Source organism: Ranitomeya imitator, chromosome 2 (assembly GCF_032444005.1).
Source record: "Ranitomeya imitator isolate aRanImi1 chromosome 2, aRanImi1.pri, whole genome shotgun sequence".
Lineage (NCBI taxonomy): Eukaryota > Metazoa > Chordata > Amphibia > Anura > Dendrobatidae > Ranitomeya > Ranitomeya imitator.
Window position 1 is genome coordinate 794389743 of NC_091283.1, and position 27347 is coordinate 794417089.

At 42.8% G+C, this 27347-nt stretch overlaps 1 protein-coding gene across 1 annotated transcript in view; it reads right to left on the reverse strand.

Annotated features, from left to right (window-relative positions):
- The window catches only part of NEURL1 (neuralized E3 ubiquitin protein ligase 1), a 325658-nt gene extending 298972 nt beyond the window's left edge, over positions 1-26686 (reverse strand). Inside the window, exon 1 of the mRNA XM_069753689.1 lies at positions 26134-26686. Within this exon, the coding sequence (XP_069609790.1) occupies positions 26134-26224 (91 nt within the window). The 5' untranslated portion in view covers positions 26225-26686. The remainder of the gene's footprint in view (positions 1-26133) is intronic.
- Between the last annotated feature and the right edge of the window lie 661 nt (positions 26687-27347).

Sequence of the window (27347 nt, forward strand, 5' to 3'; positions counted from 1 at the left end):
ATTCCTATTCCTGATTTGTTTTTTGGAGATAGAACTAAATTTCTGAGTTTCAAAAATAATTGTAAACTATTTCTAGCTTTGAAACCTCGCTCCTCTGGTGACCCAGTTCAACAAGTTAGGATCATTATTTCTTTTTTACGTGGCGACCCTCAGGACTGGGCATTTTCTCTTGCGTCAGGAGATCCAGCATTAAGTAATATCGATGCGTTTTTCCTGGCTCTCGGATTGGATCAGGCAGAGAAAAATTTGCTGGCACTGTGTCAGGGTCAGGATGAGATAGAGGTATATTGTCAGAAATTTAGAAAGTGGTCCGTACTCACTCAATGGAATGAAGGTGCACTCGCAGCTATTTTCAGAAAGGGTCTCTCTGAAGCCCTTAAGGATGTCATGGTGGGATTTCCTATGCCTGCTGGTCTGAATGAGTCTATGTCTTTGGCCATTCAGATCGGTCGACGCTTGCGTGAGCGTAAATCTGTGCACCATTTGGCGGTATTACCTGAGCTTAAACCTGAGCCTATGCAGTGCAATAGGACTTTGACCAGAGTTGAACGGCAAGAACACAGACGTCTGAATGGGCTGTGTTTCTACTGTGGTGATTCCACTCATGCTATCTCTGATTGTCCTAAGCGCACTAAGCGGTTCGCTAGGTCTGCCACCATTGGTACGGTACAGTCAAAATTTCTTCTGTCCGTTACCTTGATCTGCTCTTTGTCATCGTATTCTTTCATGGCATTTGCGGATTCAGGCGCTGCCCTGAATTTGATGGACTTGGAGTATGCTAGGCGTTGTGGGTTTTTCTTGGAGCCCTTGCAGTGTCCTATTACATTGAGAGGAATTGATGCTACGCCTTTGGCCAAGAATAAGCCTCAGTACTGGACCCAGCTGACCATGTGCATGGCTCCTGCACATCAGGAGGTTATTCGCTTTCTGGTGTTGCATAATCTGCATGATGTGGTCGTGTTGGGGTTGCCATGGATACAAGTCCATAATCCAGTATTAGATTGGAAATCCATGTCTGTGTCCAGCTGGGGTTGTCAGGGGGTACATGGTGATGTCCCATTTCTGACTATTTCGTCATCCACCCCTTCTGAGGTTCCAGAGTTCTTGTCTGATTACCGGGATGTATTTGAGGAGCCCAAGTCCGATACCCTACCTCCGCATAGGGATTGTGATTGTGCTATCGATTTGATTCCTGGTAGTAAATTCCCAAAAGGTCGACTGTTTAATTTGTCTGTGCCTGAGCACGCCGCTATGCGGAGTTATGTGAAGGAGTCCTTGGAGAAGGGGCATATTCGCCATTGGGAGCAGGGTTCTTTTTTGTAGCCAAGAAGGATGGTTCGCTGAGACCTTGTATAGATTACCGCCTTCTAAATAAGATCACGGTTAAATTTCAGTACCCCTTGCCGTTGTTATCTGATTTGTTTGCTCGGATTAAGGGGGCTAGTTGGTTCACCAAGATAGATCTTCGTGGTGCGTATAATCTTGTGCGTATTAAGCGAGGCGATGAATGGAAAACTGCATTTAATACGCCCGAGGGCCATTTTGAGTATCTAGTAATGCCATTCGGACTTGCCAATGCTCCATCAGTGTTTCAGTCCTTTATGCATGACATCTTCCGAGAGTACCTGGATAAATTCCTGATTGTGTACTTGGATGACATTTTGATCTTCTCAGATGATTGGGAGTCTCATGTGAAGCAGGTCAGAACGGTGTTTCAGGTCCTGTGTGCTAATTCTTTGTTTGTGAAGGGATCAAAGTGTCTCTTTGGTGTTCAGAAGGTTTCATTTTTGGGGTTCATCTTTTCCCCTTCTACTATCGAGATGGACCCTGTTAAGGTCCAAGCCATCCATGATTGGACTCAGCCGACATCTCTGAAAAGTCTGCAAAAGTTCCTGGGCTTTGCTAATTTTTATCGTCGCTTCATCTGCAATTTTTCTAGTATTGCTAAACCATTGACCGATTTGACCAAGAAGGGTGCTGATGTGGTCAATTGGTCTTCTGCTGCTGTGGAAGCTTTTCAAGAGTTGAAGCGTCGTTTTTCTTCTGCCCCTGTGTTGTGTCAACCAGATGTTTCGCTTCTATTCCAGGTCGAGGTTGATGCTTCTGAGATTGGAGCAGGGGCTGTTTTGTCGCAGAGAAGTTCTGATTGCTCGGTGATGAAACCATGCGCCTTCTTTTCTAGGAAGGTTTTGCCTGCTGAGCGAAATTATGATGTGGGCAATCGAGAATTGCTGGCCATGAAGTGGGCATTCGAGGAGTGGCGTCATTGGCTTGAAGGAGCTAAGCATCGCGTGGTGGTCTTGACTGATCATAAGAACTTGACTTATCTCGAGTCTGCCAAGCGGTTAAATCCTAGACAGGCTCATTGGTCGCTGTTTTTTGCCCGTTTTGACTTTGTGATTTCGTACCTTCCGGGCTCTAAAAATGTGAAGGCGGATGCTCTGTCTAGGAGTTTTGTGCCCGACTCTCCGGGTTTATCTGAGCCGGCGGGTATCCTCAAAGAGGGAGTAATTGTGTGTGCCATCTCCCCTGATTTGCGGCGGGTGCTGCAAAAATTTCAGGCTAATAAACCTGATCGTTGCCCAGCGGAGAAGCTGTTTGTCCCTGATAGGTGGACGAATAAAGTTATCTCTGAGGTTCATTGTTCGGTGTTTGCTGGTCATCCTGGAATCTTTGGTACCAGAGAGTTAGTGGCTAGATCCTTTTGGTGGCCATCTCTGTCGCGGGATGTGCGTTCTTTTGTGCAGTCCTGTGGGATTTGTGCTCGGGCTAAGCCCTGCTGTTCTCGTGCCAGTGGGTTGCTTTTGCCCTTGCCGGTCCCGAAGAGGCCTTGGACACATATCTCTATGGATTTTATTTCAGATCTTCCCGTCTCTCAAAAGATGTCAGTCATTTGGGTGGTCTGTGATCGCTTCTCTAAGATGGTCCATTTGGTACCCTTGTCTGAATTACCTTCCTCCTCTGATTTGGTGCCATTGTTCTTCCAGCATGTGGTTCGTTTACATGGCATTCCAGAGAATATAGTTTCTGACAGAGGTTCCCAGTTTGTTTCGAGGTTTTGGCGAGCCTTTTGTGGTAGGATGGGCATTGACTTGTCTTTTTCCTCGGCTTTCCATCCTCAGACTAATGGCCAGACCGAACGAACCAATCAGACCTTGGAAACATATCTGAGATGCTTTGTTTCTGCTGATCAGGATGACTGGGTGTCCTTTTTGCCTTTGGCTGAGTTCGCCCTTAATAATCGGGCCAGCTCGGCTACCTTGGTTTCGCCGTTTTTCTGCAACTCTGGGTTCCATCCTCGTTTCTCTTCAGGGCAGGTTGAGTCTTCGGACTGTCCTGGTGTGGATACTGTGGTGGACAGGTTGCAGCAGATTTGGACTCATGTAGTGGACAATTTGACCTTGTCCCAGGAGAAGGCTCAACGTTTCGCTAATCGCAGACGCTGTGTGGGTCCCCGACTGTCCCCGACTGTTATGAAAGGCAATTCAGTATCACAATGGACATGGAGGTCAGAGCACATACAGTGATCTGACAATAACCCAAAATAATAGAATGAGCTCTGAGATGTGGGAACTCTGCAGACCGCAATCCCTGATCCTCTCCAAACACAACTAGAGGCAGCCGTGGATTGCGCCTAAAGCTCCCTATGCAACTCGGCACAGCCTGAGAAACTAACTAGCCTGAAGATAGAAAAAATAAGCCTACCTTGCCTCAGAGAAATACCCCAAAGGAAAAGGCAGCCCCCCACATATAATGACTGTGAGTAAGATGAAAAGACAAACGTAGAGATGAAATAGATTCAGCAAAGTGAGGCCCGATATTCTAGACAGAACGAGGATAGGAAAGATAACTTTGCGGTCTACACAAAACCCTAAAGAAAACCACGCAAAGGGGCAAAAAGACCCTCCGTACCGAACTAACGGCACGGAGGTACACCCTTTGCGTCCCAGAGCTTCCAGCAAAACAAATAGACAAGCTAGACAGAAAAAATAGCAACAAATAGCAAAGAAGCACTTAGCTATGCAGAGCAGCAGGCCACAGGAATGATCCAGAGAAACACAAGTCCAACACTGGAACATTGACAGGAAGCATGAATCAAAGCATTAGGTGGGGTTAAGTAGAGAAGCACCTAACGACCTCACCAGATCACCTAAGGAAGGAAACTCAGAAGCAGCAGTACCAGTTTCCTCCACAAACGGAAGCTCCCAGAGAGAATCAGCCGAAGTACCACTTGTGACCACAGGAGGGAGCTCTGCCACAGAATTCACAACACCCGACTTCGTGTTGGGGATTTGGTTTGGTTATCTTCTCGTCATATTCCTATGAAGGTTTCCTCTCCTAAGTTTAAACCTCGTTTCATTGGTCCGTATAGGATTTCTGAGGTTCTTAATCCTGTGTCTTTTCGTCTGACCCTTCCAGATTCTTTTTCCATACATAACGTATTCCATAGGCCATTGTTGCGGATATACGTGGCACCTATGGTTCCATCTGTTGATCCTCCTGCCCCGGTTTTGGTGGAGGGGGAGTTGGAGTGTATTGTGGAGAAGATTTTGGATTCTCGTGTTTCAAGACGGAAACTCCAGTATCTGGTTAAGTGGAAGGGTTATGCTCAGGAAGATAATTCCTGGGTCTTTGCCTCTGATGTCCATGCCCCTGATCTTGTTCGTGCCTTTCATGTGGCTCATCCTGGTCGTCCTGGGGGCTCTGGTGAGGGTTCGGTGACCCCTCCTCAAGGGGGGGTACTGTTGTGAATTCTGTGGCAGAGCTCCCTCCTGTGGTCACAAGTGGTACTTCGGCTGATTCTCTCTGTGAGCTTCCGTTGGTGGAGGAAAGTGGTACTGCGGCTTCTGAGTTTCCTTCCTCAGGTGATGTGGTGAAGTCGTTAGGTGCTGCTCTATTTAACTCCACCTAGTGCCTTGATCCTGGCCTCCAGTCAATGTTCTAGTATTGGACCTGTTTCCTCCTGGATCGTTCCTGTGGCCTGCTGCTCTGCATAGCTAAGTTCCGCTTTGCTATTTTGTTTGCTGTTTTTATCTGTCCAGCTTGTCTGTTTTTTTTCTGCTTGCTGGAAGCTCGGGGACGCAGAGGGTGTACCTCCGTGCCGTTAGTTCGGTACGGAGGGTCTTTTTTTGCCCCCTTTGCGTGGTTTTTGTAGGGTTTTGTGTTGACCGCAAAGTTACCTTTCCTATCCTCACTCTGTTCAGAAAGTCGGGCCTCACTTTGCTAAATCTATTTCATCTCTACGTTTGTCTTTTCATCTTAACTCACAGTCATTACATGTGGGGGCTGCCTTTTCCTTTGGGGTATTTCTCTGAGGCAAGGTAGGCTTATTTTCTATCTTCAGGCTAGCTAGTTTCTCAGGCTGTGCCAAGTTGCATAGGGAGCGTTAGGCGCAATCCACGGCTGCCTCTAGTGTGGTTGGAGAGGATTAGGGATTGCGGTCAGCAGAGTTCCCACGTCTCAGAGCTCGTTCTATGTTTTTGGGTTATTGTCAGGTCACTGTATATGCTCTGACCTCTATGTCCATTGTGGTACTGAATTACCTTATCATAACAGGCAGGATAGAGACATATGGGGCAGAATGAGAGGACATATATGGGGCATAATGGAGACATATGGGGCAGAATGGAGAAATAGGGGGGTAGGATGAGAGGACATATATGGTGGCATGTCAAGACATGGGAGGCAGGATGGAGACATGGAGCAGGATGGAGACATGGGGAGCAGGATAGAGACATATAGGGTGCAGAATGTAGACATTGGGGTACAGGATGAGAAGACATATATGGGGGCAGGATGGAGACATATGGGGTCAGGATGAGAGGACAAATATAGAAGCAGGAATGAGACAACTGGGGGCAGGATGGAGACATGCGGGGGACAGGATGGAGACATATGGGGCCAGGATGGGAGAACATGTGGGGGCAGAATGAAGACACATGATGGGAGGACATAGGAGGACATATAGGAGCAGGCGTGGCAGCCAGGATAGGGGACATTATTAGATGAAGGTGTCAGGATGTTGGATATTATTGCTGCTGTGATGTATTTTATTTTGAAGATGCTGTTTTCAGTGAGGGGTGTCCAGTCACTGTGCAAGGCGGCAATGTCACTTTTTTTTCATCTGTTTTTATCATCTGGTGTAGTGTAGAAGCTGGGTAAAAAGTGGAGAATGTGCTCTAGATAACTGTTATTTTCTGTAAAAATAAGTCCTGGCTGGAAGAAGTGATGGCGGTGAGACTGTGGAAGGTTCGAGGGGTGGAGCCTGGCCGAAATCTCAATGGGGCCCGGAAATCTTCCCAGTTTGAGACCCTGAAATTCCTGGCAGCAGCTCTGATTGTTTCAATGAAAACAATAAGTAATGCACTCAACCTCCATAGCCTGTATGCACGCTCACCACACAAGACTCCATTGTTGAACTAAAAGTATGTTCAAGAGCATTTACAGTTTGCTTAACAACATTTAAACAAGCGTGCGAAATACTGGGAGAATATAGTCTGGTCAGATGAGACCAAAATTGAACTTTTTGGATGCCATAATACACACCATGTTTGGAGGCCAAAAGACACTGCATATCACCCCCAAAAGCACCATAGTAACAGTGAAGTTTGGCAATGGAAACATCATGGTGTAGGGCTGTTTTTCAGCATACGGCATTGGGAAACTTCATGTAATTGAAGGTAGGAGGAATGGGCAAATGTACAGAGACATTCTTGATGAAAATCTGCTGCCATCTACCAGGATGATGAAGATGAAACAAGAGTGAACATTTCAGCAAGACAATGATCCTAAACACACAGCTAAGGAACCTCTGCATTGGTTCAGATAAAGAAAATAAAGCTGCTAGAATCGCTTAGCCAATCACCTGACCTGGATCCAATAGAAAATTTAAGGGAACTAAAGCTCAGAGTTCACACAGTAGCCCATGGGGCCTTCAGGATGTGAAGAGTGTTTGCATAAAAGAATGGGCCAAAATCACGCCTGAGCAATGCCTGCGGCTAGTTTCTCCATACAGGAGGCATCATGATGCTGTCATCACCAGCAAAGGATTTTCTACAAAGTATTAAATACATTTCAGCAAACTTGTTCAATACTTTTTCCCTGAGTGATTCTCATTATTACACATAACTCAATTTATGTACATCTATTGATTTATTTGCCTGTTTGCATTGGATGGGTTGTTACCGACATCTGCTGATAATTTCATGTCAATAGTACTTTCAGAAAAATATTTACTTAGAAAATTGGTGACATGTTCAATACTTATTTCACCTGCTGTATTTGTCAAATCGCTGGCAAAATAATAATTGAGCCACTACATGAACAGTACTAGAGCCTGATATTAGCCAAGAACTATTCCACCTCCTTTAAAATGAAGATAATTAGAGAAAATACAGATGTTTTCTATTATATACTACTTTATCCAGTAGAGGTAGAGGTAGCAGCACTCCCAGTAGGAAAGATTCTTTTTTTTCTAATTCTTCATTGGAATTGTATACCCAAGGCCATTCCAGTTTTAATAAACTGCACTTGGTCAAAGCAATATAATCTCAGAAAATGAAAGTTTTACATGGAAAATTCTAGACAATTACTGGTGCGAGAGCCAAGCAGAATAAACAGCAACATATGGCACTATGAGAAAACTAATACAGAGACTGGACAATGTCTATACATAAATGATGGCTGGAGTAGGACATGGTGACTTGACCGGGGGCTTTGTCTGGTATTGCAGTTGATCCCTATTCAGGTGAATAAGACTGAGCTTGTGCTAGATGCAGTCTGCAGTCAAGTGAATGACGCTAAGCTGCAATGTCAGGCACTGGACGGACGCGGAAATGTGACCGAGGTGCCACGAGTGGAAAAATAAGCAGATCTATTTATTTTTACTCTCAAGCTAAACTAAAATGTCCAATGGTCAAATAATGTAAATACTAGATTTGCCCAAAAGGATGCCAAGATAAAGGGATAAAAACATCAATGTATCAAATAGATTTGTATTTATTAAATAATTGCACATTGAAAAAAATATCTTAAAAAACATACATAACGTTAAGAACTCAAACAATGTAATAGTTCCAACCCCCGAATACCGAGACGACCACCCCCAATCAGTACATAAAAATCATACAAAGTGTATATATCCATGACATAAGAAAGGGTACATATCCAAGAAAATAGTATAGATATGATAAAATGTGCACAGTGCGTGATAAGTGATGACGCTACCTGTACGGCCCACAACTATGGTCAGATCACTACTTTTAGCCACTTCACCGCTTTTGACTTGGGTAAAAGAAGCTTAGAAAGATGGAGCATGTGCACACGTTCTTTGTTTCATTTTTTAAGTGCTTTTTCAGGTGGGTTACAGAATGTATCTTAGCCTTAAGAAGTAATGAAGGCAACGTGAGTCAGCTACTCTAGGAAACACGTCATCGTCAACCTTTACATCCCACATATTCAGAGTATTAAGAGGAAGTAAGTGGAAGACTGAATACTGTATGATCCATTTAGAATACCGCAATATCCAATAGCAGAAGTTTTAGGTGGTGTTTAATATGTCATTAATAGTGATGAGCGAAAATGCTCAGATAAGGTGTTATCCAAGCATGCTCGGGTGCTAACCCAGTGTCTTCGGCGTGCCCAAACAATATGTTTGAGTCCCTGCAGCTGTCTAACAAACAGTGAATCCCTGTCGAACAGCTATGACACTTGCAGCAGCGAAGACTCGAATATATTTTTCGAGCACGCCGAAGAATAGCACACGAGCATGTTCAGATAGCACCTTATCCAAGCATGTTTGCTTATCACTAGTTATTATCCCTTCCTTCACGTAGACAGTATCCTGTATACATGTCACGGGTATGTCAGAAGCTGCAGACAGTCGCACTGCATCCTTCTGCAGAAGGTCTCTGTGTTTGGCTTTGCAGACACCTTCTTAAGCCTTCTGACTTCTGGACCCAGTGGCAACCTCCCTCCGGCTCTAATTGACATACCTGGACCTGGGTGTTTATAGACTCCCAGCCTGCTGCTGAGAATCACCGGTGATATTTTCATTTCCCCCTGTTGAGGCTTGGAGCTATAGTAATCAGCTATCTTCCTCTTTGGTGTTGCTGGAGGACGTCTGTGTTACATCTCTGAGTCTACTCAAGATAAGTGTTCCCCATGTTAGTCTATCCCAGCTGTCTTTAGTTGTAGTGGTGATCAACTAGTGCACACCCCATTCTTCCCTAAGCAGGGTTTATTGTCAGGGTCAGGGAGGAATTAGGTTCCTGGTCAGCAATAGGTTCAGAACCTATATAGGGACGTTTAGGGCAGACAGGGTGACTTTAGATCTGTCTAGGGGTCTCTACTTCCTCCTTCCCTAGTGTTGGGCTCCCTTCCCCTCATCCCTTAGTGTTGGACTTAGTCTTTCCTGCACTATGCGTGACAATAGACCAATAATATTTCGCCTCACTCTGATGTTAGTACAATTAAAAAAAACAACTATTTTTATCAGGAGTTTAATCCAATTTTCAATCACTTTTGTTCCATGTGTCAGTTTTTACCATCAGACTGGCATCAGTTTTTATTACATGTACGAAACAATAATCCAATCTTCTCCTTCTGAGTAGACAGTAAAAAATGGACAATACTCGGATAACACATGGAAGCATCCAACTGCTAGAGCTATATGTCTGTGTGTGCACAGTAATTGTTAGCGTTTTCTCATTATAACTTTGTTGTACAAGAATAAAATTGGCAAATCAGCAGTAAAAAAAATGTGATTATGCACTTTTGGTATTTTCTTTATGCAGCAGCATTGTTTGTGTTTCTCATTGTAATGATATAATTGTGAGATTTTTGCAGTCAGTATCTGGGGTTAGTGTGAGGTTTCTTCATTCCAGGCAGCAGGACCCTTCTGTAAGCTGACGGAGAACTGACGTCACACCCACATAATAAGGAAGGAACTGAACTAAGCTGCAAATGGCATTTGGTAGTAATTGCTGTTTCTAAGCCTGCCATCTGCCTCACTATCTGTCTGGGAATGATAGATAGATAGATAGATAGATAGATAGATAGATAGATAGATAGATAGATAGATAGATAGATAGATAGATAGATAGATAGATAGATAGAGTGAGTGAGTGAGTGAGTGAGTGAGTGAGTGAGTGAGTGAGTGAGTTATGGCTGAAAGTGTTAGCACCCTTGAAATGACTCCAGAAAATTAAGTATTTATCCCAGAAAATTATTGCAATTACACATTTATTTCCTTTGTGTGTTATTGGAGCAACACAAAAAAAACAGGGACAAAAGGCAAATTGGACATAATTTCACAATAAACCCCCAAAATCTTCTGGAATAAATAACTGCAATCAATCACTTCCTATAAGCATCAACAAGTTGCTTACACCTTTCAACTGGAACTTTGGACCAATTTTCTTTTGCAAACTGCTCCAGGTCTCATATTTGAAGGGTGCTTCTGCCATAGCGTTTTATTTCACTCAAATGTCAACAGATAGTTTGCACTGACATTGATGCCTCCTGAGCCTGCAGGACATCTTGAATTTCTTTTTAACGGGATTGGGGATGTTTATCCACTATCCGGACTATTCTACTTTGCAACCTTTCACCAGTTTTTCTCTGACGTTCACGTCCTGGGAGATTAGCTACACCACCATGAGTTGGTAACATCTTTATTAAGTTGTGAACCATTGATAAAGGAACATCAAGATCTCGAGATGGATTTGTAACCTTGAGATTGTTGATATTTTTTAACAATTTTGTGCGACACTATTCACTACTGATGGACAGAAAGAGAGAGAGAGAAAAGTCAAATGTTCTAGGGTCAATACCAAGAGAGTACATAGAAGACCAAGCGAAAAGACAAAGGCATAAGTCAGGTCACAGTCCAGGGTCAATAACAAGAGATAGTTGATCAAAGCCAATGGACAAGACAAAGGGGTAGTCATAACATGGTCCAAAGGTTCAGGCAGCAGAAGATCAGAACTCAAAACAACAGAATCAGTCTGACACTCACCAGGAAGCACAAACTACGTCTGCCAGGGATCAGGGGCAGCTCAGTTAAGTAGCTGGGTAATCTCCAGAACACTGAACACCTGGAGAAAGTCCCTCACCTTCCAGTCAGATTGTACAGCTGAGCTATCAAACAAAGTACCAACAGCTCAGCAAGCCCATCACAGGATTGGACAGCCAAGCTGTCAATTAAAACTCTGACAACTCAGCAAGACACAGTTTCCATAGGACAACATAGCAATTACTCACTGAGCAGAGGAATAGTGATATTTTGGTTCTCAAGTCCTCAGACAGTTCTCTTCTCTGTTTTTCATGCTTAGTTTGTCACACACAGACACACAACGCAGAGATTGAGTCTACTTCTCCCCTATTTATATGGTTTCAGGTGTGATTTTAATATTGCCACACTTGTTACTTGGCGCAGGTGAGTTTGAACGAGCATCACATGCTTGAAACAAAGTTCTTTATCCACAATTTTGGAAAGGTACCAACAATTTTGTCCAGTCCATATTTGGAAGTTTTGTGTGAAATTATGTCTAATTTGCCTTTTTTCTACTCTGTTTTTTTTGGGGGTGTTGTTCCAATACACAAAGGAAATAAACGTGTATAATAAAACATGTGTAATTGCAATAATTTTCTGGAATACTCTCCCAACCTGAGCGTGATTGCTGCATAGGAATATATGAAGCGGTCACATTCGGTTCAGGAGAGCCGCCAGCCAGTCTGTGCACTGAGTTCTGACTTCATTCTGATTTATATGGCCATCTGACTGCGCCCTTAGATAGATAAAATAGGAAAATTTGGACATGTAGGCAGCACTTCCAATGACTCAGATACAAAATAATACTGATTTATTTTCCCATGTGCACAAAATCAATGTTTCAGCTCATAAGTAGTTGAGCCTTTTTTAAATAGATGGATTGCTAGATTAATGAGAATATAGGTAGGTAGAAATAGAGATAGATAGATAGATAGATAGATAGATAGATACATACTGTAGATAGATCTACTTCAGAAGACAGTTACAGTCATGGTCAAAAGTATTGACACCCCTGCAATTCTGTCAGATAATACTCATTTTCTTCCTGAAAATGATTGCAAACACAAATTATTTGGTATTAGTATCTTCATTTAATTTGTCTTAAATGAAAAAAACACAAAAGAGAATGAAGCAAAAAGCAAAACATTGATCATTTCACACAAAACTCCAAAAATGGGCCAGACAAAAGTATTGGCACCCTCAGCCTAATACTTGGTTGCACAACCTAAACCCAAAATAACTGCGACCAACCGCTTCCGGTATCCATCAGTGAGTTTCTTACAATTCTCTGCTGGAATTTTAGACCATTCTTCTTTGACAAACTGCTCCAGGTCCCTGATATTTGAAGGGCGCCTTCTCCAAACTGCCATTTTTAGATCTCTCCACAGGTGTTCTATGGGATTCAGGTCTGGACTCATTGCTGGCCACCTTAGAAGTCTCCAGTGCTTTCTCTCAAACCATTTTCTAGTGCTTTTTGAAGTGTGTTTTGGGTCATTGTCCTGCTGGAAGACCCATGACCTCTGAGGGAGACCCAGCTTTCTCACACTGGGCCCTACATTATGCTGCAAAATTTGTTGGTAGTCTTCAGACTTCATAATGCCATGCACACGGTCAAGCAGTCCAGTGCCAGAGGCAGCAAAGCAACCCCAAAACATCAGGGAACCTCCGAAATGTTTGACTGTAGGGACCGTGTTCTTTTCTTTGAATGCATCTTTTTTTCTCCTGTAAACTCTATGTTGATGCCTTTGCCCAAAAAGCTCTACTTTTGGCTCATCTGACCAGAGAACATTCTTCCAAAACGTTTTAGGCTTTTTCAAGTAAAGTTTTGGCAAACTCCAGCATGGCTTTTTTATGTCTCTGGGTAAGAAGTGGGGTCTTCCTGGGTCTCCTACCATACAGTCCCTTTTCATTCAGACGCCGACGGATAGTATGGGTTGACACTGTTGTACCCTCGGACTGCAGTGCAGCTTGAACTTGTTTGGATGTTAGTCGAGGTTCTTTATCCAACATCCGCACAATCTTGTGTTGAAATCTCTTGTCAATTTTTCTTTTCCGTCCACATCTAGGGAGGTTTGGGCTTTACACTTCTTGATGACACTGTGCATGGTAGACACAGGAACATTCAGGTCTTTGGAAATGGACTTGTAGCCTTGAGATTGCTCATGCTTCCTCACAATTTGGTTTCTCAATTCCTCAGACAGTTCTTTGGTCTTCTTTCTTTTCTCCATGCTCAATGTGGTACACACAAGGACACAGGACAGCGGTTGCGTCAACTTTAATCCATGTCAACTGGCTGCAAGTGTGATTTAGTTATTGCCTACACCTGTTAGGTGCCAAAGGTAAGTTACAGGTGCTGTAAATTACACAAATTAGAGAAGCATCACATGATTTTTTGAACAGTGCCAATACTTTTGACCACCCCCTTTTTTATGTTTGGTGTGGAATTATATCCAATTTGGCTTTAGGACAATTCTTTTTGTGTTTTTTCATTTAAGACAAATTAAATGAAGATAATAATACCAAATAATTTGTGTTTGCAATTATTTTCAGGAAGAAAATGAGTATTATTTGACAGAATTGCAGGGGTGTCAATACTTTTGGCCATGACTGTATATCTAGGGATTTACTAGTAGAATATGTGTTGTACTATGAGAACATTATATGTTCTTAGTAGAGTTGGTGCGAATCGATTCATGGAACTTTGTCGACCTTGATCGATGACACTTGCATCACGCCGCAAAAAAAAAGCTGTGGATGTAAAAGGTAGTTCTCAGGGCTATTGCCAAGCGGCTGGAAAGTACCGACGTTACCGTTGAACCCCATCTGGTAAATTGATTTGTACTAACTCTAGATCTCTAGATGAAACATGTAATATATACGCTAATGTGCATTATAATATGGTTATGGCTATAGTTTAGTAGACGGATATGGCCATAGCTCCATTAAATGTGGCTCCACAGTTCTGGGTAAGAATTCTGACCGATTAGGCTACTTTCACACTAGCGTCGTTTGGCCTCCGTTGCAATGCGTCGTTTTGGAGAAAAAACGCATCCTACAAAGTTGCCCATAGGATGGGTTTTTTCTCCATAGACTTTCATTAGCGACGCATTGCGACGGATTGCCACATGTCGCATCCGTCGTGTGACGGATGCGTCGTGTTTTGGTGGACCGTCGGCAAAAAAAAACGCTACATGTAACTTTTTTTGTGCGTCGTGTCCGCCATTTCCGACCGCGCATGCGTGGCCGGAACTCCGCCCCCTCCTCCTGGGACCTTACAATGGGGCAGCGGATGCATTGTAAAACTGCATCCGCTGCCCCCGTTGTGCTTTTACTTCACAGCATGCGTCGGTACGTCGGCCCGACGCACTGCGACGGGCCCGTACCGACGCTAGTGTGAAAGTAGCCTTAGCTCAAAATAACCAATATGACATAAGAGAATGAATGTGGCTTGGATGTAATTGATGTTCGCAATCCAGGCAATAACAGAAGGACTGTATGTCATGTATAAGCAGGTGTCTGGTATCAAAATTTTGACAGCCTGTACAAATAATATTCCTATCTGGCTTCACCATTACGTGGGAATGGATGTTCATAAATGACAATTAGACTGAGCTGGGAGGAACATGATAAAATGAACTGGTGAGATCATCCTGCAGTTCCTATGACTCATACTCCAGGTTTCAAGAGTATAACTAACGAGTGACTACTAATAAATGGCTGCTAGGGTACATGTGTCAGAATATAAAAGACCGGGAACAAGAGGGACAGCGTGGGATGATCACTGGAGCACCATTGACGCTGGTAAGGGTTGAGATCCTTCTCCCCATTTTCCGGGAGTAGAGTCAGTGAATAAGGATGCTGAGGATTGCAGCACTGAGTCACAAAATAAAGAAAAAAATCAATGCTGACAATAAAGGAAAGTGGCAGAAAGCTTCATAGAGTAATATATAAATCAAGCCACTATTCAATTTCTCCAGGGCAATATCGAAATTCAGTAGTTAAAATTAAACAATCCATAAAAACATATCCGAGCGTAGAGGAAAAATATATTTATTGTAAGGAAAATCCACGTGAAAGCCTTACAGAAATTCTGATTTAACCTTTTGCAATGAGAGATCTGCAGTAAAAATCCTCGAAAAAGTTAATTTCTGCTGTGGATTCCTGAAAATCTCATATTCTTTTGCTGGTATTATAATGAGTTATGATGAGCTATTGGACTGCAAAGGGCCCATATATTGTTCTTGCACAGGGCCCTCTTCTCTCTATGTCCGCCAATGACCTGTTGGGTCTACAATTGGTGCGAATCGATTCATAGGACCCAGTCCAGCAGCCAGGTCAATAATCTGTGGCCATGCGAGGGGAGACCTCAGAATAGCCTTATACCTCCTGAAATTGGTGGTTCTTGCCTTAATTATCCAACAGGACATGATGACATCGTTGCGGTATGATGCACATGTAAGGTTCTGCCAGGCCGGCTAATCAAAGGAAGAGCTGTAGATGCCGGGAGGTAGGAGGTGATTCTCAGGGGTCCCGTTCCATGTCCAGAGATTAATGCTGGACTAGTCCAGAGAATCAATTTGCACGAACTCTAGTTGGGACATCCGGTGAGTGCTGCCTCCATAGCTAAAGTTCATCTTCCTCAACCTAGCCTTGGATAATTACGCGGTCATCACTCACTGGCTTAACATTAGGCTTTGCTAAGTTCCTGTCTGCGCAGAGGTGTGCTTCTAAACTGAGTATGCTGTTATCCGTGTTAGACTGGGGAGCCGAGGGCTCACCAATTACCAACTCCAGGACCCCGCTTTTCAGCTACATACAAATGTAACATTATCCACAATCACAAATTTATATAACAATCAACTGGGTAGATTGTTAAATGAATAAGATTCCGCCTCTGTAAATAGTGATTCAAGTGTATAGTGCCAAGTACTGCTCATATAAGAGGGTGGTGGTCCACCTCCCACTCTTGCACAGTGGCCCACCGGAGGATTGTTCTGTTCTCCTGTTGGCCAGTTCAAGCCTGGCTGTTATTAATCTGACTGTATCCTGATCTCATTTCCCTTCTTCGACCTGCCCAGACCAGAAATTATAGGAGGAAAATGATTAAATTCCTTAGATTCCACTCTTCGGTGAAGCCCTAAAAGTGTTCCAACCTAATGGATACACCACACCTCTTCTTGAGTAGAAGACAACTCTTTGTATTGTGGGAGCCTTTCTGTATTTCATGCTGCCTGTAGTTAGAGCAGCATTAGTCGTCTGACAGGTTCCCGTTAAGACAATAATATATTAAGGAATCCTTAGATTCATTCCCTATACAGTGAGAAATGATCTAATAAAGCATCAGATTATATTGAATCATCCCTTGTGAGTTCTTAGTCATCCAGCCAACAAATCAAGGCCACTTTCCGTCAGTCTATGGCTGGTACATTATACTGGCGGCAGATATTCAGGGCAGTGGTGAAATGTGAAATTCTCTTATTGGTTGAAGTTACGAGTTGGAAAGCTGAAGATGAGCGTGAGATAGGCTGAGCATCGCAAGCCATTAATGGATTCGTAGTACAAGTTACCTATGGTACAGACTGGTCCCTATTCCACAGGGCTCTCCATCCATGACATCCATATCACAGAGTAGGATGTATAGACATGGTCTACTATCCTGAGACAACATAATTAACACATTTCCAACGAGAGTATTAAAAGGGTTGCTTCCCCCAAAGAAATAGGGCCATTTTTTCCATCGCTGTGCCTGGTATTCAAAATCAGACTAATTCAATTTTGGCTTTTTTTTTTTTTTAATACCGATGCCAATTTAGATTGTTTTCTAAAATAAGAAATATCTTGAAAAACATATGACTAATTTTTATAGTGTTTGAGATCAATACATTGTGGTAAAGAACGTAATAATTGGATATTCAGAGTTTTATGGCTCTATTTGGCCTCATTCACACATCCAGTTTTTTCAAGTACGAGAAAATCAGAGCAATTATTCCAATCTGACTCTGATCACAGTGTGGTTTGAGTGTCATCCAATTTTCTCATATGCGGAGAAATTTTACAAAAGACTCTCCACCTTCTCCATTTTGACAGTCCCTGAAAATTAAATTGCACCCAGATGTCATCCGAGTGCGGTCCAATTTTTTCACGAACCCTTTGATTTGAATTGCTGGTTTTGATTCGACCCTCAGATCAAAATGGGACATGTCTTCGATATATTCGGTGGACCACCCGGTCAGGGGAAAAAAAAAAAATCGGATATGTGAATGGCCCCATAGACAATCACAGGTATGAGTGCTATCGGTAAAAAATATGGATAGCGATCATACGTGAAAATCGGGCGTCTGAATGCGGCCTTACATCTAATGACTATCTCCATATTACTTTATGTATCAGATCTTTATATTCATGATGAAAGCTGTGGAGGTAAATTGAAGCTATTGTGTCTCATAGTGAATCTGTAAAAAAAAGTTACCAACGTGCATCACACATCCAGGGAGAGCTTAATATGATCCCTGTCTCTTTATGCTGTGACGTCGCCTACAGCAAAAGACATATCATCTCTTCATTTTATTTTAATCATAAAAGAAATGATTTCTTTGTATCCGGTAAGTCCCACCTTGGAGCCACTTTATATATTTGATTCGTCAGCAATTCCATATAATATATCTAATATCAGAAGCCGTCCCATTACTGTTTGTTGGAATAAAGCAGCACAGTACTGGGGAAATCTAGTTCTCTGCAACTATTGTACCCTGTAAGTGCCGAAATAAGAATATAAATGTTACCTAAAATGAAAATAAAGGCTTACATAAAATAAAGTCACTTAAAGAAACACTCCTTCTCCCATCAAAGTTTTAATCCTCTTAATATAAGGCAGTCATCATATAATATGCCCCTGTGTACTTACAATTGCTCATTTTGTCTTTCGACCCAGTTATTTATTTTATTTTCCGTTGTTTCAAAACTAGGTGAACCCTTCTGAGCTCTATGTAGAAACAGGAAGTTTTTTTCCTGCGTGAGTCATCATTAGAACTACAAAGTATTTTCGGTAACATAGAATTGTAGTTCTAATGATGACTCATGCAGGGGAAAAGAAACCACAGTGATTGGTAAGGAGTGGACTTTTTGTAAGCACTCCTCTCGATCACAGAAGAAGCTACTTTTGGACTATTAGACGCACATTTTAGATGCCACATGGGATCCAATGGAACCATCTCTTTTTGGTCAGCTGAGACAAACAGTCCAGTTCGCCAATTACTACACTGAACACTGAGGCTCCAGGATCTTCCATGGTATCAAAGTCATGTGATCATTCATGAGAAAACTGGGTCACACAGGGACTCAGAAGCCTTTATACCGAGTACTATATGCTGAATTTAGAAACCATGCTGGGTGATGGGAGGCAGATGAAGAAAGCACCAAACAGGTAAAAAAAATGAAACTTTGACATGTTTAGAGGTCTTTAGTAGACAGTAATTTCATTTTCGTTTGATTTTTTTCTCTGTTAGCAAAAAATATAATAGAAGTGGAAGAATATGGATGCAGGATCAGACTACGCAGAGATTGTTGTCTGTTACCAAGGAGACACATAGGTCTGTATAGGAGCTGTAGATCAAACAAAAAAGTGAGATTTTTATGTATTGCAGACCTGCTTTCTTTTATTTTAGATGCAATTAAACAATAAGAAAATGTTGGTTGCCTAGGTGGCCATAGGATTTGAGGGTACCGTCACACTATACCATTTCGATCGCTACGACGGTACGATTCGTGACGTTCCAGCGATATCGTTACGATATCGCTGTGTCTGACACGCAGCAGCGATCAGGGATCCTGCTGAGAATCGTACGTTGTAGCAGATCGTTTAGAACATTCTTTTGTCGCTGGATCTCCCGCTGTCATCGCTAGATCGGTGTGTATGACACCGATCTAGCGATGCGATCCAGCGATGCGTTCGCTTGTAACCAGGGTAAACATCGGGTTACTAAGCGCAGGGCCGCGCTTAGTAACCCGATGTTTACCCTGGTTACAAGCGTAAAACTAAAAAAAAACAAACAGCACATACTTACATTCTGGTGTCCGTCAGGTCCCTTGCCGTCTGCTTCCCGCACTGTGACTGCCGGCCGTAAAGTGAAAGCAGAGCACAGCGGCTGTGCTTTCACTTTCACTTTACGGCCGGCAGTCAGTGAGTGCTTGAAGCAGACGGCAAGGGACCTGACGACACCAGAATGTAAGTATGTGCTGTTTGTTTTTTTTTAGTTTTACGCTTGTAACCAGGGTAAACATCGGGTTACTAAGCGCGGTCCTGCGCTTAGTAACCCGATGTTTACCCTGGTTACCCAGGGACCTCGGCATCGTTGGTCGCTGGAGAGCTGTCTGTGTGACAGCTCTCCAGCGACCACACTACAATTTACCTACGATCACGGCCAGGTCGTATCGCTGGTCGTGATCGTAGGTAAATCGTATAGTGTGACGGTACAAATCGAGGATATAAGTGATTTTATCTATGCCTATCAGGTGGTCGCTTAGCAAACAAAGGCAAGCGCTGCAGATAAACAAAAGAGTCCAGGCAGCGGTCGAGAATCAGTGATGGACCAAGGGAGGGGAGCTTGTTTTTTGACTATCACAGCTTACAGTTTATGAAAGGGGACAACCCCTTTAATGTCTGTTGCACTCCATTTCTTTAAACGGAAGCCATTCCCCTTGACATTCATGTTTTTCTATTCTGCCTCTAAACCTAAAGAAAGCTGTCAGATCTTATCAGCCTTGTTTATTTCCCATGTAAATGTAAAACCTCAGGCATTTTGCAGGCACCAGTAACTAAGCGGCGGACCGTGGCATAAAGGGAGACAGCTATGATCTATGCTACTGCAAGCTCAAAGTGAAGCTGTCACCAGGTTTATGCTGCCTGATCTCAGCAGTGACAGAGACCATGATTCCTGCACTTAGTCACTTACTGGCTGTCCTATAGTGGTTTCCATAAAGCCCCCCTTTATTAGATGAAGCACGAGTCAGCGCTAAGCCCCAGTATTTATGAGCTATGTCATTCCCTGCCCTCCTGTGGCTGATTGACAGCTTTCTTCCTATACTGTACTTAAATGGTTAACAGGTCTTTTTTTAGGGCTGTGTTCAGACTGGTACACTGGATATATATATAGATCCCTTAGTCAGATCAAGGGTATGTGTCCACGTTCAGGATTGCATCAGGATTTGGTCAGGATTTTCCATCAGTTTTTGTAAGCCAAAACCAGGAGTGGGTGATAAATACAGAAGTGGTGCATATGTTTCTATTATACTTTTCTGCTAATTGTTCCACTCCTGGTTTTGGCTTACAAAAACTGATGAAAAATCCTGACCAAATCCTGATGCAATCCTGAACGTGGACACATACCCTTAGTCTTATGCTATGAGCTATGTTACAATTTATGGGACAGAAAAAAAAATCTCTTGTGGATTTTGTTGCAGATCTCAAACAAAAAAATTAATGAGTTGCAAGCAGATTTTGGTGCTGATTTCACCTTATGCAAAGCAAAGAATGACATCTGTGATGAAATTCCATAGAAAGAATTGACATCTTTAAAAGGGTTGTACGGGAGTTTAATATTGATGTTCTTAGGATAGGTCATCATTCTCTGATTGGTGGGGGTGCAACACCTGACACCCCTGTTGAGCGGCTAGTCCCGATGTCGGCAGTGACCGAAACTGCACAGCTCTGTTGACTGTATAGTGGCCATGGCTGGGTACTGCACATCTGACCCCTATTCAAATCACTAGATGGTGGACATGCAGTACCTGTCTGCAGCCACTATTCCATCGATGGAGCTGTGCATTTCCTGCCGCCACCGACGTCGGGAACAGCTGATCGGGGGTGGGGGTCCGGGTGTTGCAGCCCCAATGATCAGACACTGATGACCTATCCTAAGGATAGTCCACATTGCTGGTCAGTTTCCACCCAGAAATAATGCAGAGTGCTTAGATTAGATTTTTGAAATCTCATCCACCCGGCTGTTACTGTAATCCGCTGGCTGCAGATTTTCTCTCCGCAAATCAGGACAGAAAATTCGTAATGTGTGAACAAGTCCCTAGACAGTAGGCTGCAGTCAGGTCACGGGCTGACAGAATTACAAAAGCAAATTAAAATTTGATCCATCATTACTTCTGAAATGTCTGATTTAGTATTTGCTTGTATTCCCCATGAAATAGCAAATCTGGAGCCTTTTTCTCATAACCCTGAGGTGTTGTGCTTTTCCTCTGTTACTCCTCCTGGAGAGATCTAAGAAAAGATGTCTTCTTATAAGGAATCCTAGTTGGTCTGTGCAAAATTTTCGCACATGTTGTCGGGGGCGCAGGCAATTTCAGGAAAATCAAGCTGGTCAAATGTTAATGTATTTAATGAGATGATGAACTCAGAGAGGTATTTATATATGTAGATTGGCAATACAATAAATTGGTTTGATAAATAGAGGCTAAAAAAATGTCTTGAGGTTGTGGTGCCACCTGCAGGTTATTGTTTTTTTCTGCAGGTTTCTGAAAATGAATGTTAAAACTGTATTTATCGATCAAATCATGAATGTGTGGTTTGTTTGTGTCTTTTCTTGCTGAAGGGGGCAAGTTTACCTTTTAAATTGTGTACTATTTGTGTGTGTGGGGCAAAGTAATCACTGAAAAAGCAGTGCATGTTTACAAATGTGTTTGCATATGTGACTCACCTGCAGTGAAGTGTGCAATCCTCGAATTGGGCAAGGAGTTCGGCAAGCTGGAAAGCCCCCAAGGCAAATGTTAGGATTTGCTTGTGATGTCTGTAAGCAGCTTTTGGGGTAGTGTGCTTTGGGGTAGTGTTGTGCCACCTGCAGGTCATTTTTCCTTACTGCAGGTTTATGAAAATTAATGTTTAAACTGTATTTTGTGATCACATCGTGGATGTGTGGTTTGATTGGCTATTTTCTTGCTGAAGGGGCAAGTTTACCTTTCCAATGGTGTATCATTTGTGGGTGTGGGAGCAGTATGAATGGAGATACAAAGTAAACACCAAAAAAGAGTGTTTAGAAATAATATATAAGGACAGATAAATATGAATTAAAGTTAACATTTCAGAACAGCGGACAGGTCTTTATTAAATATTTGACAAGTCTTCTGTATTTGACAGAAATAGTATATTTCTTTTTTTCCCATTTCTGTACTCGGGATTGACGTCTTTCAGATACAGTGGGGCAAAAAAGTATTTAGTCAGTCAGCAATAGTGCAAGTTCCGCCACTTAAAAAGATGAGAGGCGTCTGTAATTTACATCATAGGTAGACCTCAACTATGGGAGGCAAACTGAGAAAAATAAATCCAGAAAATCACATTGTCTGGTTTTTTTATCATTTTATTTGCATATTATGGTGGAAAATAAGTATTTGGTCAGAAACAAACACTCAAGATTCTGGCTCTCACAGACCTGTAACTTCTTCTTTAAGAGTCTCCTCTTTCCTCCACTCATTACCTGTAGTAATGGCACCTGTTTAAACTTGTTATCAGTATAAAAAGACACCTGTGCACACCCTCAAACAGTCTGACTCCAAACTCCACTATGGTGAAGACCAAAGAGCTGTCAAAGGACACCAGAAACAAAATTGTTGCCCTGCACCAGGCTGGGAAGACTGAATCTGCAATAGCCAACCAGCTTGGAGTGAAGAAATCAACAGTGGGAGCAATAATTAGAAAATGGAAGACATACAAGACCACTGATAATCTCCCTCAATCTGGGGCTCCACGCAAAATCCCACCCCGTGGGGTCAGAATGATCACAAGAACGGTGAGCAAAAATCCCAGAACCACGCGGGGGGACCTAGTGAATGAACTGCAGAGAGCTGGGACCAATGTAACAAGGCCTACCATAAGTAACACACTACGCCACCATGGACTCAGATCCTGCAGTGCCAGACGTGTCCCACTGCTTAAGCCAGTACATGTCTGGGCCCGTCTGAAGTTTGCTAGAGAGCATTTGGATGATCCAGAGGAGTTTTGGGAGAATGTCCTATGGTCTGATGAAACCAAACTGGAACTGTTTGGTAGAAACACAACTTGTTGTGTTTGGAGGAAAAAGAATACTGAGTTGCATCCATCAAACACCATACCTACTGTAAAGCATAGTGGTGGAAACATCATGCTTTGGGGCTGTTTCTCTGCAAAGGGGCCAGGACGACTGATCCGGGTACATGAAAGAATGAATGGGGCCATGTATCGTGAGATTTTGAGTGCAAACCTCCTTCCATCAGCAAGGGCATTGAAGATGAAACGTGGCTGGGTCTTTCAACATGACAATGATCCAAAGCACACCGCCAGGGCAACGAAGGAGTGGCTTCGTAAGAAGCATTTGAAGGTCCTGGAGTGGCCTAGCCAGTCTCCAGATCTCAACCCTATAGAAAACCTTTGGAGGGAGTTGAAAGTCCGTGTTGCCAAGCAAAAAGCCAAAAACATCACTGCTCTAGAGGAGATCTGCATGGAGGAATGGGCCAACATACCAACAACAGTGTGTGGCAACCTTGTGAAGACTTACAGAAAACGTTTGACCTCTGTCATTGCCAACAAAGGATATATTACAAAGTATTGAGATGAAATTTTGTTTCTGACCAAATACTTATTTTCCACCATAATATGTAAATAAAATGATAAAAAAACAGACAATGTGATTTTCTGGATTTTTTTTTCTCAGTTTGCCTCCCATAGTTGAGGTCTACCTATGATGTAAATTACAGACGCCTCTCATCTTTTTAAGTGGTGGAACTTGCACTATTGCTGACTGACTAAATACTTTTTTGCCCCACTGTACGTGTGAACACAATCGGGATCAATGCTCCGACTATGGAATGAAATGCTACAAACATAGAATCAGTATTCCCTACACAGAAGAAAGTCATAAATATTCCCCAAATCACAGCTCTGACATGGGATCCGACTTTTGGAAGGAATGTTCCGCTGGTAGGAAGGCTTCAGCTCCAGTGAAGCTTGACGTTGTGTAAATCCTGTCTTTCAGGATTTTTTATCGTGTGAGTTTATAATTCTGTGTACAATGAAGTCATTCCCCAGACTGTCATGAATTATAAACAATGCTTCATACACATTTCATATACCAAGTCATTATTATAAATCGCATTTGGAGCGCAGCAATTCATCATGCACCGTTCCGTAGGATTTCGAGCGCATACGATATTGCCCGGAACAATGCCATGTGCATAGACCTCTGCTTGTTTGGAGCCCTTTTCCTACGATGAAACTAGAACAAGTTCCTCAGATCTGTTGGAATATTATTTTCAAAACTCTTGTTTTAAAAAAATCCATGTAACAACCATATTCAGATTTATGGAATGGTTTTGGATGCGCGAACATATCCAACGACGAGAAAAAACTCACAGCATGACTGAGTTTGATCCAATATTCAGATCGCACTCGGCCATGCAAGTTAGTGGAAACCATCATACTGCACTCTGATGACATCTGAGTGCAGTCAAATTTCCATGGACAGACAGAATGGAGAAGATGGAAACATTTTTCTCCATCTTCTCCTCATCCGAGAGAATTGGATCACACTATGAGTATGATTAGCATAATTGACCCGATTCTGTCCAATAATTGAACATACGGTCGTGTGACCCTCGCCTTAGTTCCTTCCTATGGGATGGATATAGATAACCAAGTGCTATATTTGGCAAACCCATAGACAATGAATAAAGAGGAAGCTCACATATACGGCCACCACTGCATTACTCTGGGGTCTTTTTTTCGATTGATGGTCCCAGCAGTTGAACCGCTACCAATCAGCAAGTCGCCTTGTGTCCTGTGTTTAGATAGTCACTTAAAATGTATGAAAGAACCCTTTAAGGGTGTTATGACGTGCACTTTAAAGGGACTCTGTCACCTGAATTTGGCGGGACTGGTTTTGGGTCATATGGGTGGAGTTTTCGGGTGTTTGATTCACCCTTTCCTTACCCGCTGGCTGCATGCTGGCTGCAATATTGGATTGAAGTTCATTCTCTGTCCTCCGTAGTACACGCCTGCGCAAAGCAATCTTGTCTTGTGCAGGCGTGTACTATGGAGGTCAGAGAATGAACTTCAATCCAATATTGCAGCCAGCATGCAGCCAGCGGGTAAGGAAAGGGTGAATCAAACACCCGAAAACTCTGCCCATATGATCCAAAACCAGTCCCACCAAATTCAGGTGACAGGTTCCCTTTAACAGCTGCAGGTGGCTCACTTGCTTTTCCCACTGACAACAGGACATGTCATTTGTTTCAAGCTGCTGCAAATCCAGATGCCGCCCAGCAATTAGCATTAAATTGAGTGGGCTACCAGCGGCTGCTAACACACATGGCCCCCAATTAGGGGATATCAGGAGATTAATATTGATTAGTAAAATCAGTAGGAATGTGGTTTCGTTGACCACACGCCTCCCATTAGGTATTTTAGCAATTATGTGCCCTGCCGTCATATAGCAGTCTGCACTGTACCCCAGCGCTGTGATCACGCGGAACATTGTCATTTTGGAAGTGAAGGTCTCGTTCACATCAGGGATCATGATTATGGTTTTCCACTTTATAAAATATGCTAAACTTCACTTTCTAATCATTTATATAAAATTCAAGACAATTCCGACATAAACCGTCTGACATATGATCGTATCAGTGGAGCTTCCTAAAAGTTTGATAAACCTGCGACTCCGTATAACAAATCGAAAGTTCTGCATGCCCGCCTAATAAATATGGTAACATATGCATACAGGGTTTATAAGAGATCCTTCCATATAATGACTAATCCAATGAAATCCGACCCTATAATTAGACAAAGAATCGTAGACTGGGGAAGACAGGAGCGGCGGCTCTGACGGGAACATCTGTACAGGACACCTGTAGGCTGCCATTTATGCCATCCAACAGTTGGAGATCGTTAGGCAGTGAAAGGGTAGAGTATGTGGAAGATGTAGCAGAGCTGCCTGTGCTATCACGTGCCATAACATACGATTCCACGTAAACCCACCAATGCATCCCCCCCCCCCATTTTTTTTTTAAAATAATCAGCGTGCATCATTCTTATCATTCTTATGACCTACCTTTAAGGTGGTGCTGCTGATGGACCCTGTGGATCCTGGTCTGGCTTCCTCTGGGGAATGTAGGGATGCTGCTGGACAAACTGTTACCCATGGCATCTAAATACAGAACGTGCCCAAGGAAACGCAGATCTGCTGCTGACAATCTGTAGCTCCTTGTATCATCTAATATCTCCTTTTCTGCCACAGAGGGACTTGAGACCTCACTCCCCCTCCCCTTTGACTGTTATTGCTAGCTGCTGATTCTCCTCTGTGATTTGCTTTAGATCCTTCGTCTTTTTTTTTATACTTCGATGCCCCTCTTTAAAAGAACAGGGGGGGGGGACTTCTCCACCATACGGCGTTCTCACCTATCAGCGCTGCCTGCTACTCTTGGCATCTCTGCCGGCTACCTGGCATTGTCTGAGCTCCCTAGGAATAAAGGCATCATCTGGCCAATCCATAGTCGTATCCGCCCATCTCTGTGGGCTTCAAACTTTAAGCTCCCCAAATCCTGAATGCACGTTATCATGCTAGTTACCAACCCGTCTCCTCCATCATTGACACCCTGGAAAGCGAACGGAATCACCAACAAGCCTCAGATATATCTTACTTTAATTAAAGCTGCTCTGCAAGTGACGCCTCGAGAAGGCGCAGAGATTTTCCTGCCATCCGACTTCATTTTCTGATGACTAGAATATTAGCACCGTATGCATCACCAGCTATACGATATTCCAAAAATCAATTAACCCTACAATTTCTTATCTCTGAGTTTTGGCTCCAATTAGAAAAAAAAAGCCTTACACTAATTTAAAATTATTTAAAAAAAAATAAAGAAAAAGCCAAAACAAGGAGATCCCTTTATTTTGTCTGCCCCTGGATACACTGGGGTATTCTCAAAATTGTTTATAAAATTACTGCAGTATTTTTTTTATTTCACATACACATACTGTATGTACATAAAAAAATTACTACAGTACTTTTTATTAAGAAAAAAAATAATTATTTGGAGCATCATGCATACCAATTCACTAATTCTATATTACATCCACACAGTGTGAGCTCTTCATCATGGGCAGCTGTGTCATGTGACCTCCTATCTGGTCACCGGTTCCGTTCATGTCGTTCATTCTTGTGATCACATCATCAAATCCCTGGGCAGCTCTCAGACCCCAATCCTCCCCAAGCTGTTTTGTTCTCTTTGTGTCACTGGACTACCGCGACAGAGAGGTTCCAGA